The sequence below is a fragment of the Trichechus manatus genome, unplaced genomic scaffold (assembly GCF_000243295.1).
Source record: "Trichechus manatus latirostris isolate Lorelei unplaced genomic scaffold, TriManLat1.0 scaffold00126, whole genome shotgun sequence".
Lineage (NCBI taxonomy): Eukaryota > Metazoa > Chordata > Mammalia > Sirenia > Trichechidae > Trichechus > Trichechus manatus.
The window spans coordinates 7,049,278-7,065,756 of record NW_004444062.1 but is presented as its reverse complement, the minus strand read 5'-3'; the positions used below and the strand labels follow the sequence as shown (position 1 = coordinate 7,065,756).

Below are 16,479 nucleotides of genomic sequence, written 5' to 3'. Positions count from 1 at the left end.
TCCTTGCTTCTAAGGAGCATTCTGGCTGTACTTCTTCCAAGATAGATTTGTCATTCTTCTGGCAGTCCATGGTTTAGTTAGTATTCTTCGCCAATATCTCATATAGCATGTATATGTTGAGTATCTCCTTTGCCAGCTTTAAAACTGCACCTGTAAGTTCATTCTAAAGACAAACACTTCATGAGATGAAAGTGACTTCTGTGCCTTCTAGTGAATGTTGTTTGGATTTTATTCAGATTTTTGTTAAAATTGTTTTGTTGAATTTTATTTTTATGACTTACTCTATTTAGATGCATTTTTTAACTGTCAAAAACATTTTTCTATTATTACTGACCTCAGGAATTTTAGTTTAAGTGCGAGATCTCCTCTTAATGACCCAGCCAGCTCCCAGTGGAGCTGGTGCTCAAGAAGTATTTGGGGGAGAGAATGAGTGATGAGGTGGTTTAATCCTGCAGTGGTAAAATGTTGTTCCTTGAAAGAAAATGGCTCATTTATTTTTAATAAAATATTTTAACCCAAACATGAGGAAAGATTTGATGCCATTCTTTGTGTCCTGCCCCTGGCCAGTTGCTATGGAAGTTGAGAAAAATGAAAGTCTTATCTTTTAAAGCCTTATAGTCTGATGAGAGCCAAAATGTATAGACATTGTTCCTGGTTATTTCATATACAACAACATCTCATCAAATGCTAGTCTGCATAGTATATATGGTATTATGATAGGTTTAGACCAGGGTTTCTCAACCTTGGCACTGTTGACATGTGACTTCATACTGGCCAGGCAATTCTTTGTTATGGGGGCTGTCCTGTGCATTGTAGGGTATTTACCAGGATCACTGGCCTCTACCCACTAGATGCCAGGAGCACCCCCTTACCCCAGTGTGACAAACAAACCGTGTCTGTAGACATTTCACATGTCCCCTAGGGGCAGAGTCGCCCTGACTGAGAACCTCTGAGATACACGGAGAGTCCAGAGACTTGGGTGGAGGCCTGGCTCAGCCACTGAATGGCTGTTGGACACAGGGCCAGCAAGTCACCTGGCCTTTCTCAGCCTTGGTCACCCTTCTGAAAAACAAAGGGGTGGAATGAGATGACTGCTACGGTTCCTCCAGCGTTAGTGCTTTATCATAAACGTTTGCCTTGATCTGGATGCTGTCTTTAGCCTAAAGAAGTGGTCAGGCATTCATTTCCTCCTTTGCCATCACCAACGGTCTTGACAATCCTACTCCTTTCCTCCCGTCACTTCCAGGTTTGCCCGACTTGCTGCAACCACGTTTATCAGTCAGGGGGTTCCTGTCTACCTCTTTTCTAATATCACCCCAACCCCCTTTGTGGTGAGTAACCATTTCCTTTTCTCATTTCCTATCACGAGATGGCAGATGGGACATGGCTGAGTTTCACAGTATTTAGTGCTGTTGAGTATTTGAATGACAGAAGAGCTCCTTGGCATTTAGCAGTCATTCTCTTTTCTATCCAGAAGCATTGCTCCCACATCCTAGTAATATTTCTCTGGTATTCAACTATTGATTCATCAGAACTTACTTTTTTAAAAGTGCAGTGTTTTTATCCTTGCGTTCTAGAGATAGTTTAGCTAGCTAGCAAAATAGGGGTCCTGGTGGTACAGTGGTTAAGCGCTCAGCTGCTAACTGAAGGCTGGCAGTTCAAACTCACCAGCTGCTTCACGGGAGAAAGATGTGGCAGTCTGCTTCTATAAAGATTACAGCCTTGGAAACACTATGGGGCAGTTCTGCTCTGTCCTGTAGGGTTGCTATGAGTCGGAATTGACTCGATGACAGTGGGTTTTGGTAGCAAAATGGGTTTATTGTTTGTTTTTTAGTTTGTTAAAGATTTGGTTTATAGTTCTTTTTCCCAACTATCCCAATTAGGAAACCTCTTGGGTCTAAATCTAAAATCGACTGAAACCCTGTCCTGTCATGAGTATTTTTGACAAGTTGGTGCAACAGCTTTTTATACAAATCTTTCATTCTAAATACTAATCATGGACAGCACAGAAAGCTTGCTTGGTGTATTTGAGCAAGACTTTTATCAAATCCTTCTAGTAGCAGGGTCTGTTGACTGTGACAGTAACGACAATAAGGACTGTGACAGCTGTTGCTTTAAGTAGACAGAACTTTTAAGAGCAGGGCCAGATGCTGAGAATATATGTTTTTAGAAACTAAGCCAAAAACATAATTCGGATGCAGTTACTTACATCAAATGTAAACGAGGCCATATAAATAGAGGAGAAGTAAGTTTTGGTAGTTTTGTGTTTTCTGTGTTCAGTGCAACGCCAGGTATCTGCAGCACCTCCTAGACTGGAAATAATCCAAATCTAGTTCAAGTTTCATTGTTTGATGGGAAAACTGTAGTTTCTTTAGGCATCCTAATTGCGTTCTGTATATATGTGTTAATAGCTGTTGTTTTTATATCAGACATGAATTAAATTAGTGTCTCATGATCATTTTCTCACACCGTAGAGTGATTCTCCCCTTTGCTTTGCCCCAACATACCTGAGGGATGTGACATACTCCTAGGAGGGCAAATGATTGCAGTGATTCTTGGTGGGAGGATGGAGGGGGACAGATGGTTAAAATCTCAGGTTGCCTGCATGTAGTAAATCTAATATGCATCCATAGGGGAATATGCCTGCCTCTCCCCATTCTGGAAAATACTCTTGTAAAAATGGGATTTAAGTAGAAATATACCAGTTGCTGTTGAGACTCATGTGTTTCAGAGCAGAACTATGTCCATAGGGTTTTCAATGGCTGGTTTTTTTGCAAGTAGATTGCCAGGTCTTTCTTCCCAAGCACCTCTAACCCTCCATCCTTTAGGTTAGCAGCCAAGCATTTCAAATATTTGCATCACCCAGGGACTCCAAGTAGAAATATAAGGGAGGGGTATTTAACCCTGTAGAGAGAGAGAGATGAGCAGACTGTGAAATCACTTTCTGTTTCCTCAACTTTTTCCTTAAAAGCAAGTGTGGGGGGGGGAAAGAGGAGAAGGGTAAGCAGTTGGAGGAAATAAAGTGGATCCATAAATTTCTGTCCCCAACAGGAGGCTAAAAGAATGTTTGAAGACATTCCTAGCTCTGCCAAGTAGAAGATGGAATGAGAAGGCACCTAGAAGAATATTCACCTCTCTTATTAGGGTACACAGCCAGGAATTTTGAGGAACTAGCTTGTTCCAGGGAAAATAGGAGTCTACTGCTTGGGTGTGGCACAGAAATATTAAATGGACACGTTATGATTTTATATATTGTGTTTATTAAAAAGGAATAACTTGGTACAAACAAATATGATAGATATTTTAAATATATCTAATTTTTTGTTAAAACTCTTATATTACAGCCATACACAGTATCACACTTGAAACTTTGTGCTGGAATCATGATAACTGCCTCACATAATCCGAAGCAGGATAATGGTTATAAGGTATTTTTGTTTTTTTTCCAGACCTATTTCCTTCTGTTTAAATCTTATACTTGTACTGTTTGAGAGCATAGGTAACTAGTGCATTATTTTCCTTAACCCTAAGCCCTAAACCTTTTGTGATATGTTACTATATCCTCTAGGTCTATTGGGATAATGGAGCTCAGATCATCTCTCCTCATGATAAAGGAATTTCTCAAGCTATTGAAGAAAATCTGGAGCCATGGCCCAAAGCTTGGGATGATTCTTTAATAGATGGCAATTTGCTTCTTCATAACCCAAGTGTTTCCATCAATAAAGACTACTTTGAAGACCTTAAAAAATACTGTTTTCACAGGTAAGATAAATGAATTGTGTCTTCACTGACCTTAAGTGAATTAAATTATTCAGTCAAATTCTGTCAGTTTTCATTAAATTTTTCTTTTTAATTGTACATATTAGGTTTAATTGTACACTGCATTAGGTTTTAGAGGTATTGGTCAGGGATCAGCAAACTTTTCATTAAAGGGCCAGATAGTAAATATTTTTGGCTTTGCAAGCCGTATAGACTCTGTTGCAGCTATCCAGCTCTGCTGTGGTAGCATGAAAGCAACCAGAGACAGTACATAAATGAAGGGGTGTGAGCATGGCTGCGTTCAGAAAAACTTTATCTGTAAAAACAGGTGGCCATCTCATGGAGTCACTGACCCCCACTGTAGGTTCGTGTGTGTGTGTGTGTGTGTGTGTGTGTGTGTGTGTGTGTGTGTGTGAGTGAGTGTGTGCACATATGTATATGAAAAGAAACCTTGCTGAAAGTGGCTGGATATTAAACACTGACATTTTTCTTACACGTCTTTCCAGAAGGTTTCTGTGTATAGGTAAGCATATATATGTGTAATATATTACAAAAACATAAATATAGCTTGTTCTATGCATATAGTTTTTGTATATAAAGTTTGTTCTATGCCTTTTTCCTCTAATTAATTTGTCCTGGGTACCTTTCTGTGTTGGCCCCTGTGTTTATTTCTTAGCGCTGCTGTAACAGAAGTACCACAAGTGGTAGTATTATTTTCTAAAAATGATTTAGAAAAAGATAGCAAAAATGGGCGTACAACTTAAAGAATGTAATCAATGTCACTGAATTGTACGTTAGAAATTGTTGAGATGACTTATGTTTTGTTGTATATGTTTTCACTACAATTAAAAGAAATACCACAAGTAGTTGGCTTTAAAGAACAGAAATTTATTTTCCCAAAGTTTAGGAGGCTAGAAGTCCAAATTCGGGACACCATCTCTAGGGGAAGTCTCCTTGTCTCAGCTTCTGTAACCCTGAGGTTCCTTGGTTCCTTGGTGATCTTCACACTGCTCCTGTCTTCCCAGTTTGTGCTTGCTTGTCCCTGTGTCTATGCTGCTCCTTTCAACTCTGAAGTGATTTGGTTTAGGACAAATTCTACACTGGTATGACAAAGAAAGCCCCATTCCCAAACTGGATTACATCCACATTTATAGGGGTTAAGTTTCCAGTATTTTAGGGGGGCACAATTCAGTCCACAGCAGCATCTATTAGACCTGACTCCTCCTTTCTAATGGCTGCTGCTCCCATTTATTTAACCCAGTGACACAGACTTGGTAGATACATGTGACAGGTAAGAAGCAGACCAGCTTAGTGACAGTGTTGTCCTTTTCTAGTATGCTGCAGGTCCCAATACTCCTGATTGTCCCCTTAGCAAGAACTACTGATTTTAAAGAAATAAAATCTCTAGACTTTCTCTAATACTGTATTTGTTGGACCACCTGGAAGCTGTGGTTCCTGTATAGACTGCAGAACCTAAATCTCACCCAAAGGAAGCAGCCATACTTAGCTCTAGCTGAGTGGTACAGTGGGCAGATGGGGGTCTGGAGTTGCCAAGTCATCTTACTTTTTTTCCTTCCAAGAGAAGCTGGAACCTGGGACCGGCTTTTTAAAATGATAAGTAATCTAAACAAAACACATCTTGAGCCTTCCCTCTACCCTTCTGATTTAATCTCACAAAGACCTAGGGGGTTTCCAGTTCTCGGCTACTCCAAGCAGCCCTCAAGTAAACATCCCTGTGAGCAATCCTTGAGTACTTGTGTGTATATATCCACAGGGTAAGTTTCTGGCAGCAAAATTGTATATGCATTTACAAAGGTGATAGCAGTTAACAAAGTGCTCTCAAAAAATGTTACACCAGTTGATGCTCCCACCAACAGAATACGGAACAGTATATGATCTAAAATTTCCACTTTTTTTTCTGAGAACTTTCATGTTATATTTCATAATGCTTAAATCTTTTGAGTTATTGGTGAGTTTTAATTTTGTATGAGGCGTGAAATAGGAAACCAGATTAGTTTTTTTTTTTTTCCCTCAAAAGGCTTGCAGTTGTAGCAATACCTTAAACTGAATAATCTCTCTTTTTTTGACTGACTGGAAATGCCACCTATATCAAACAGTTCCTAACACTGAGTGCTTATATGGCAGATAACTTGCTGTGGGCCCTTGTTATGGATTGAATTGTGTCCCCCCGCAACAAAATGTGTGTCACCTTGGCTAGGCCATGATTCCCAGTATTGTGTGATTGTCCCCCATTTTGTCATCTGATGTGATTTACCTATGTGTTGTAAACCCTACCTCTATGATATTAATGAGGCAAGATTAAAGGCAGTTATGTTAATGAGGCAGGACTCAGTCTGCAAGATTACATTGTATCTTGAGTCAATCTTTTTTGAGATATAAAAGAGAGAAGCCAGCAGAGAGACGGGGACCTCATACCACCAAGAAAGCAGCACCGGGAGCAGAGCATGTCTTTTGGACCTAGTACCCTTATGCAGAGAAGCTCCTAGACCAGGGGAAGATTGATGACAAGGACCTTCCTCCCAGAACCAACAGGGAGAGAAAGACTTCACCTAGAGCTGGCAACCTGAATTTGGACTTCTAGCCTCCTAAACTGAGAGAATAAATTTCTCTTTGTTAAAGCCATCCACTTGTGGTATGTCTGTTATAGCAGCACTAGATAACTCAGCCCTTCACATGCAATAACTAATTTAATCTTATTTTACTATTCACCTTAATGCTGAGGATAGGTGTTGGTGTATTACCAGTTTATAGATTAAAACACTGAGACACAGAGAGATTAAGTAACTAGCCAGTGGTCACACAGCTAGTGAGTGGTGGGTCCCCAGGACTCAATTTCAGACAGTCTGTCTTCAGCACATGTAAACCACTAAGTTTTGTGTTTCTCATACACATTTTCCATTTGAAATGGGATCTGCTTCTAGACTCTCTATTCTGTCCCTTTAACCTGCCTTTTTATATCTAGTACCAAACCGTTTTACTTAGTGTAGCTTTGTAATACATTTTAATATCTAAGAGATTTTTTTCAGAGTTGGCCTCACTAGCGTGTTTATTTTTCCAGGTGTATTTTATTTTCAAGGGTATTACTTATTGGAAACCATTTTTCTCTTAAAGAAAAGCTTGTTCATTTATTTGTTTCCAAAAGAAATGAAAAATAACCTAAACTTCTAGCAGTCAGAGCATTGGAATTTTTTTAAAGCCTTATGTTTACCTTTGTATAACTTCTGTTGAATTTTGATGTTTATTGCTATACTATACTAGGTACCTGTGGGGACATTGGAGGTTCAGTAGTAGAATTCTTACCTTCCATGCGGTAGACATGGGTTTGATTCCCAGCCAATGCACCTCATACCCAGCCACCACCTAGCTGTCAGTGGAGGCTTGTATGTTGCTATGATGCTAAACAGGTTTCAGCAGAGCTTACAGACAAAGATGGACTAGGAAGAAAGGCCTGGCTATCTATTTCCAAAACTCAGCCAATGAAAACCCTGTATGTCACAACACAGCAGTCCTATTCTCAGGCGATCATGGGGATGGTATGGGACTGGGCAGCATTTTGTTCCAGTGTGCATAAAAGAAAACTTACCCACTCTCTCTCCCAAATATACACATATACCCCCAATGCATGAGTTTTAAACTTTATATACTTATTTTCAATAATTTGATTGCTTTCATATTTTGTTTAGTGGTAGAGCTTTTATATCTAGGATGGCTGACTCAGTGGCAGCCAACAGCAATATTAAGTACCTAAAACATGACACTTGGCCAAGCTGGACTGTTACTTGACAAAGAAAATGTTTTGTTTTTTATACATCCATCAGAATTGACTGGATGCAATGGGTTTGGGTTTTTTTGTTTTTGTTTTTTTTAATGTGTGGGATATTCTATCATATTTTGTTAAAAGGGACATTTTGAAAATCATCTTTGAAGCTGGTAAAAAGTACCTGGAACCCTGGAGCTGGCCTTGCCATGGGGTAGGCATGCGTTGAGACCATGGTGAGTCTTGTCCTGGAATCTGAGCCCTAGGTTTCTTTCTTTTATCCCACTCCAGATGTGAAAGCTCTACCATGAATCAAAATTGAACACAATCAGATTTACTGAAAATAACTAAAGTTTAAAATTAATATGTTGAAGGAGTGTGTGTATCTGTCTGGGGGTAGTAGATAAGCTTTATTTCATTTTCTTTTAACAGAAAGATATTCAGCTGTCTTGGACATTCTTATTACACTGATTTCTTACTTTCTTAAGAATCAGTTCCTTGATATTTTGCAAACGTTCCAGTTTTGAGAGCCAACTTACTATTCATCGTTTCCCATGGTGTGTCTGATTCTAGGAGTGTGAACAGGGAGACCAAGGTGAAGTTCGTGCACACCTCCGTGCACGGCGTGGCTCACGACTTTGTGCAGTCAGCTTTCAGAGCCTTTGACTTGGCTCCCCCCGTGGCTGTTCCTGAGCAGAAAGATCCTGATCCTGAGTTTCCAACAGTGAAATACCCGAACCCCGAAGAGGGAAAAGGCGTCTTGGTAACCTTATTTTTCCTTTACTGCAAAATCTATCTTTTATATTCATAACTATTACTATCCAGTAAAAGATGTTTTCAAGTGTTTGTAGTGTGCTGATGAAAAAATAATTTCATCATTGGAAATATTTATATTTATCAGTTGCTGATTTCTTAAAGGAACCTTTAAATTAGATGCTAATATCAGGGTATGGGAGTCTCTGGGTGGTGAAAATGGGTAAGCACTCAACTACTCGCCAAAAGTTTGACAAGTTGAACCTACCCAGAGGCACCTTGGAAGACAGGCCTGGTGATCTTCTTCCGAAAGGTCACAGCTTAAAAACTCTAAGGAGCAGTTCTGCTGTGCACACATGGGGTCACCATGAGTCAGAATCCCCTCAATGACAGCTGGTTTGTTTGTTTTTTAATCAGGATGTGAGAGCTGAAATCTAAATGTTGATTTAAATCTAATGTATTTAATTTAGTTTTAATTGCTGTGCTCCCTTAATGCCAAAAAGAGACAGTAATAGAATGTAGATTTATCACATTATAGTTTTTATCCCTAAATTTTCATTTCTCTGATACGAAGTATTTTTTTAGATTATGGTTCCCAGAACCTTTTCAATCTCAGTGAAATTCAAAGAGTCGTTTTGGTTTGTTTGTGAGGTTGATCACATGGTGAAAGCCTGGAAATACCAGTCCAGCCACACACACTATCAGATGGAGTGAATCCCACAGGCAGGTGTGGATCCCATCATCTGACCCCTGACTTAGGAAGATCATATGTGGCCAACCAAGACCAGCTCCAGAAATAAAATTCAGCCTTAGTTTAGGGAAGTCTTTGTATTAGTTTTCTAGGGCTGTTGTAACAAAATACCACAAAGTAGGTGGCTTTAAACAAAAGAAATACATTGTGTCACAGTATGCAGGCTGGGATTCCAGATCAGGGTGTCAGCCCTGTTGATTCCTTCTGAAGCTTTAAGGGAGAATCTGTTTCCTGCCTCTTTTCTAGCTACTGGTAGCTCCAGGTGTTCCTTAGCCTATCGGTGCATCTTCACCTAGCTGTCCTTCCTCTGTCTCTCTGTGTCTCTTCTCCTTTTTCATGAGGACATCACTCATATTGGATTAGGACCCCCCGCCCCCCAGAATGACTTAACTGATAAATGATGTTAATTGATAACATCTTCAAAGACTCTATTTCTAAGCAAGGTCACATTCACAGGTAGTGGGCTTAAAACTGCAACATATCTTTTTGGGGGACATAATTCAGTCCATAACAGTCTTCTGTTAGTTCTTAAAAACTGAAAATTTTTAAAGATTACAAGATGCTCAATTCTTGATTTAAGTAATTTTTAGTTTCAAACTATTTTTCAGACTTTATCTTTTGGTTTGGCTGACAAAACCAAGGCCCAAATTGTTTTGGCAAATGACCCAGATGCTGATAGACTTGCTGTGGCGGAAAAGCAAGACAGGTAAAATTAATTGTGATAACCTATGTGATAAAAATTACAGAGCATTACATCTTCAAAAGAAAAATGGTCCTGGGGAGGCTGGACCTATTTGGAAGTATTTCCCATTTATTTTGCAGTTGATCATCTCACTGAACCTTCTGTCAAGTCCTCTAACGGAGCAAGATGCTGATCTGTGGGGGTCTTATGATTGGCAAACATAATGTAGAGTAAATCAACCCACTATTTATATCATTATTTTATAATTGACTTTATTAGTAAATGGGCAAGGAACCCTGGTGGGACAACAGTTAAACACTCGGCTGCTAACCGAAAGGTTGACAGTTTGAACCCCCTCCACCCGCCACCCAGTGGCTCCAGGGAGAAAGACCTGGCAATCTGCTCCCATAAAGATTACAACCCAGAAAACCCTGTGGGGCAGTTCTACTCTGTCACCTGGGATTACTGAGTCAAAATCAACTTGATGGTGCCTAACAGCAACAACGATAACAATAATGACTCAGTACTGAATGAGGGAAAGTACTTTGCTTAGTGCTGGCTTTGCAGTTCAGTATTTGCCACAGCGTTTGGTAAGGAGCTAGACTTTCAAGAAAATGTTGGATTTAGGCGAGCAGACCAGAGAGGAATACCTGTAGGATACTGACACAGTTTTTAAGACACATTTGACCATAGTGTTTGTGCAGAGGAGTAGTAAGTGGGGAAAAAAGTTAAAAGGTAAGCAGAATCCAAGCAGTTTTATGTTAACCAAACATTTGTGATGTTTTGAGGGTGGTGAGGTCTACCAGAGAGTTAGGGTTTTAGATCATGAAAAAGCAGGTTCAATTCTATATTGGTTTTTAGGAAGTTAAGCTAATGTGATGTATGCTGAAATGGGAGATTTACTTCTAGTCATCTGGATTACAAAGAGAAGCATACATTGCTCATCTATTCTTTGGTGTTCTGTTTTAATACCAAGCATAATCTTAAAGAATATTAAACTGTTACTGTCTCAGAATCAGGAGTACTAACCAGACCAAATATTGAGATACACATGCTTATTTTGTACTTGAGGGGATCTTGCCAGCATCTTCCAGTTATGCTTAAAACCAAAGCAGAGGACTAAAATTAAAACATTAAGTGTGATTACTGGCATACTTATTTCATACTATCCTCAAAGACAGGATTTTTGTCTAAGCAAATTGCTGATATGGGATATCATGTATCTCAAATGTTTGTGAAGTAGCAGTCACATTTTTTGCCATTTATTTAAAGATGGTAAATAACAAGAATAGTCTTGCAAATACTACTGTGAGTCTTACTTGGCTTAGTTGTCCTGTCCCAGTGATTGCTAGTTGCTTCCCTGAGATTAATGAAATGAATGGGTTGGTTTTTCTTTCAGTGGTGAATGGAGAGTGTTTTCAGGCAATGAGTTGGGGGCCCTCTTGGGGTGGTGGCTCTTTACCTCTTGGAAAGAAAAGAACCAAGATCTCAGCGCCCTCAAAGACATATACATGTTGTCTAGCACCGTCTCCTCCAAAATCTTGCGGGCCATCGCCTTAAAGGAGGGTTTTCATTTTGAGGTAAGGTGTTTGCAGGAATTACTCTTCCCTTTCTTTTGCTTTGTAGAATATCTAAGGCATTTCTTTCTCTTTTGAATTATCTCTTTAGGAAACATTAACTGGCTTTAAGTGGATGGGAAACAAAGCCAAACAACTAATAGACCAGGGCAAAAATGTTCTGTTTGCGTTTGAAGAAGCTATTGGTAAGAAGTGATAATGTGAATGATAGAACTGATTAATGTATGTTGTTGTTATGTTGTTAGGTGCTGTCGAGTCAGTTCTGACTCATAGCGACCCTGTGTACACCAGAGCCAAACTGCCCAGTTCTTTCTATCCCCACAATCGTTGTTATGCTTCAGCCCATTGTTGCAGCTGCTGTGTCAATCCATGTCATTGAGGGTCTTCCTCTTTTTCACTGACCCTCTACTTTACTAAGCATGATGTCCTTCTCCAGGGTCTGGTCCCTCCTGATAACAGTCCAAAGTATGTGAGACGAAGTCTTGCCATCCTTTCTTCTAAGGAGTATTCTGGGAAAAGGATCTGGGTTTGGATTTGAGTTCAAAAGATCAACAATGAAACAGGAGCACACAGTTTGCTTCTGCTTCTGTGATGTTCGGGTAACTGTTCCTTGAGGTTAAGCTGCCCTAGCCCAAAATTAGCATCTCAGATTTATTTTCAGCCGAAAGGAATATCTTGCAAATAACAAAGCCATTAATGTAAGAAAGAAAACGCTTTCCCAGATGACTGAGAACAGTGGTTTTCTGTGCAAGGCTGCTGGTAGCTTGAGAATCCACATATTTTTTAGAGTTATGATTTCCTCAACTGTTGAGTTTGACATCCAGGCCTAATATGGTCTACTTCCCCCGAAGGCGCTACATGAAGATCTATCCTGAGGTCTGTCAGAAAGATAAGATATGGCACCATTGTGATGCTGTTAGCAAAGTGATGGTCACCCAAAAGGACAGCTCCAAGTCCATCCTGAATGACTGAAAAACCCTTGTCCTAAATTATTTGTCAATATACATGAGCAGAAAGGAGAGCTGGCTATAGAAATTTGAAATTCAGATGTTTGCACCAGGAATATTTTAGCTATTTAGTAAAGACTATTATACTTTATATTATTGTAAAATGCATACTCTTCTGGTTTATCTGTATCTTCTCTGCAGTACAGATACACATTAGTTGCTTAATTAATTGGATAAAGTGTAATAGCTCAACTTTTGCTCTTTTGTTGTCAGATTTGGCAGACTTGTCGTTCTACAGGTTTTTTTTTTTTAAGTTTAAACATGATCTGACTTTATTTTTTTAAATAGACTTCTATTTTTTAAAGCAGCTTTAGGCTTCCAAAAAAATTGTGCAGAAAGTACAGAGAGTTCCCATATGCCCACTCCCTCTGCACATCACTTCTCCTATCAACATCTTGCATTTCTGAGGGTTTTTATTTCTTTAAGAAAAGAATTTCTTTCATTTGTTTATCAAATATTTATTGTATATTTATTGTGCAGTGACTCTGAATGAGACAGCTGCTGTTGACCTTGGTCTACAGAAGCTTATAGAGATCTAGTTAGTAATCTGGTATATAGGCCAGGGTCAAGTGCTGGGTGGCTAACCCAAAGGTTAGTGGTTCAAACCCACCGGCTGCTCTGTGAAAGATGTGGCAGTCTGCTTCCGTAAAGATTTACAGCCTTAGAAACCCTATGGGACACTTCTGCTCTTTCCTATAGGATCACTAATGAGTAAATTGACTCGACGGCAAGGATTTATTGGGACTCAGAGAAGAAAGAGATAAGCATTGACTAGAACAGTTAGAAGTTATTTCATGTGAGCTGGAGGGACTTGAGCTGGACCAAATGAATGGGCATGATTTGGCCAGGCAGGATACTCTCCTATAGGTTATTCAGCAAATATTTCTTGAAGGTTTGCTGTGTTAGGCACTGGGCTAGATTCTTTAACGTATAGTGGTAAATGAGAATCATCCTTGTACTCACTACTCTAATTGTGATAGGATGTGTACCCACATGTGACTTTACACAGTGATATGAAGGAACCTCAGGCTCTATGTATGACGTGTGTTTTCTGCAGGGTATATGTGCTGCCCCTTTGTTCTGGACAAAGATGGAGTCAGTGCCGCCGTCATTAGCGCAGAGTTAGCTAGCTTTCTAGCAACCAAGAATTTGTCTTTGTCTCAGCAGCTGAAGGCCATCTATGTTGAGTAAGTTTCTATTGGCTCTGTTTAATTAAAGTAATATCTTTAAATGCTTTATTCTTGTATATAATATACTAACATTTATTGGTTATGGATTTGATTTCTTATAAAAACTGAGTAAGAGATCAGCTTATCCTTTTGATGCCTAACCACTTAATATTAATTACCATTCATAATCACATGAATTCTTAACAAATGAGGACATTAGTTGTGGAAATGGCTAATTGAAAAATATGCTTTTAAACGTCCAGTGTCAAAAAAGATTAAATGTATTGCTTTAAAATAAGATTCAAAACCAGATTCCAAGGTGAATAAAGCGTGATATGAACTTATGGTATAGAAAACATTTAAATGAATCTTTTGATGGCGTGTTAACAGTTGTTTAATTATTTGTAGATGCAATATTCTTGTGATATATAATGATGACTGAATATTTGTGAGTGTAAAGCAATGCTCCATTTTCCCAGTGAGGAGACTCCAGAAAATTTTTTTGGCCAACTTGAATATATAGGGGTGTGGATCATTTTTAGGAATGAAGTACTCAAGTCTCTTCTTCCAATATTTAATTTCTTATTTTACACATGGAATCACACAATAATATATTAATTTAGAAATATGGCAGTTTGTCCACATGACACTTTTGTGCATCATTGACATTAGAGTTGTTGTCACCTACTTAGTTTTCACTGTTGTTTTAGATGTTTGAGATAAAGCACTTTCTTGCATCTGTGTATGATGCTGTCATCCCAGAGTTTTTTATCCCAAGCCATGAGTACCCATTTGTTTACATAAGACTAGCACAGTTCTTATTTTTATCCTTTATTGGTAATTTGCATAAAATATCCACTTACTAAATAGTACTTTAAGTGATTTTCTTAAAGTAATATTTTATTGAGTTTTTGGTAAAAGTTTACAAGTATGTTAGGTCTCCATTTGAAAATTTCCCCAAAAATTGTTCAGTGACATTGATTACATTTATCACAGTGTATCAATATTCTCTTTAATTGTATTCAGTTTATTCCCCTTCCAGTACTCTAGTTTCCCTACCCCCTCATCTTCTCATCTTTGCTTTGGAGTAACTGTTGACCTTTTGGTCTCATACTGATGGTTTCTAAGTAAGGCACTGATTTTATGAGTAATATCCTTTATTTTGTGTGCCACTCTACTATTTCACTAAAAGATGATCTCAGGAGATAGGCTTTGTTCTAGGTTTAAAGAATGTCTCAAGGTCATAGTCTCAGGCTGATAGTCTCAGGGAGTCCTCTCTTCTCTACTGTTCCAGTTTATCTGGCTTATATATATATTTATATTTATATATATATTTACATATAAATGAATTTGAGTTTTCTGCTCCATATTTTTCTTCCATTCTATCCAGGACCAACTACTGTGATCCTGGTCAGAACAGTCAGTGGTGGTAGCTGGGCACCATCTAGTTCTGCTGGTCTCAGTGTAGATGAGGTTGTGGCTCTTACATACTTATTTCTTCTCTGTGCTCCTGGCAAGTAGAGACCCATAGTTGTATCTTAGATGGCCACTTGCAAGCTTTTAAGACCCCAGATGCTACTCACATCACTAGGATGCAGATCATGATTTTTGTGAACTATATTATACCAATTTGACTGAGTTGTCCCATGAGACTATGGTCCTAAGCCTTCAAACCCAGATTAAGTGATTTTTGAAAGACCTATTTTAAAACCTGACAATTCAACACTGTCAATTATGAAGTCCTGCCTCTAGGAAAAATTATTAAGTCTGCTTACAATTTTTTTTTCTTATGTATTAGCTCCATCAGGCAATTTCTAAAAAAGCACCGAAGACTAACATGAATTGGGGTTGTTATAGGCTAATATTACTACCCAAGCAAAGTTTTGAACAATAAAGTCTTCTGAACATGGGTGACCCATGATTTGAGAGATTTTGTAGGGAATTCAGTAAATGCGACTCTTCTTGAATCAGATTTTTCTACCAGTGTATTCTAAGTGGAAACTTTAGTGAGTTACTAGTTAGTGAATCAAGGGTGGAGCACATCCTTTAGACGACCATTTCAGCACTTCCGTTGCCATGAGCACAGATGCCTCTTCCTCAAGGTTTATATGCTCAGAAGTCAGAACATTATGTTTAATAATGCGCCAGGATTTTAAGGCATTGGGGTAGATCGGGGGTCAGCAATTTTTTCTGTAGATAACCGGATAGTAAATACTTAGGCTTTGAGGACCATTCAGTGTTTGTAGCAGTTATTCAACTGTGTCTTTGTAGTACAAAAGCCACCAGAGACAATACATAAAGGAATGGTCATTGCATGGTTGTATTCCAGTAAAACTCTGATGCACAAAAATAGGCTGAAAACTAGGCAGTAGTTTCTTACCCTCGGGGTAATTTGTTAAACCTCTTTTTTTAATGTTAAGTTATTTCTTTGAATAAATGCTAAATTATTCCTGTGAAGCTAGTTATGGTTGTCTGTTTCATTTCTTTTGGAACATACTGGTTGATCCATGCCCTGCTATGCAGGATTATTTGTTCTTTATTTTGTATGTGTTTGTATTTGTTTTGACAGGTATGGCTACCATATTACCAAAGCTTCATATTTTATCTGCTATGATCAAGGCACCATTAAAAAGTTATTTGAAAACCTTAGAAATTACGACGGGAAGAATAAGTATCCAAAAACTTGTGGAAAGTTTGAAATTTCCAGCATTAGGGACCTCACAACTGGCTATGATGACAGTCAACCTGACAAAAAAGCTGTGAGTAACGTTTACTTTTACCAACTAAACACTTCTCTGCTTACCTTTTTAAAAATACTTTGAGTAGACCAAGTTATTTAATCATATAATTAATTGAAGCTGCTTTTAGGCATTAGACATTGTTATATTTGTTGTTGTTTTTTTTTTTTAATTGTACTTCAGGTGAAGGCTTACAGAACAAATAGTTTCTCATGAAACAGTAGTGCACATATTGTTTTATGACATTGGTTAACAACCCCACAAC

The 16,479-nt window shown here is 38.6% G+C and overlaps 1 protein-coding gene across 1 annotated transcript in view; it reads left to right on the top strand.

The window, feature by feature from the left end:
• Positions 1 to 16,479, top strand: part of PGM2 (phosphoglucomutase 2) — a 72,490-nt gene that overhangs the window by 14,903 nt on the left and 41,108 nt on the right. The window contains exons 4-12 of the mRNA XM_004384685.2: positions 1,247 to 1,331; positions 3,345 to 3,428; positions 3,569 to 3,762; positions 8,111 to 8,300; positions 9,650 to 9,747; positions 11,123 to 11,303; positions 11,392 to 11,485; positions 13,365 to 13,494; positions 16,046 to 16,235. Of these exons, the coding sequence (XP_004384742.1) occupies positions 1,247 to 1,331; positions 3,345 to 3,428; positions 3,569 to 3,762; positions 8,111 to 8,300; positions 9,650 to 9,747; positions 11,123 to 11,303; positions 11,392 to 11,485; positions 13,365 to 13,494; positions 16,046 to 16,235 (1,246 nt within the window). The remainder of the gene's footprint in view (positions 1 to 1,246; positions 1,332 to 3,344; positions 3,429 to 3,568; positions 3,763 to 8,110; positions 8,301 to 9,649; positions 9,748 to 11,122; positions 11,304 to 11,391; positions 11,486 to 13,364; positions 13,495 to 16,045; positions 16,236 to 16,479) is intronic.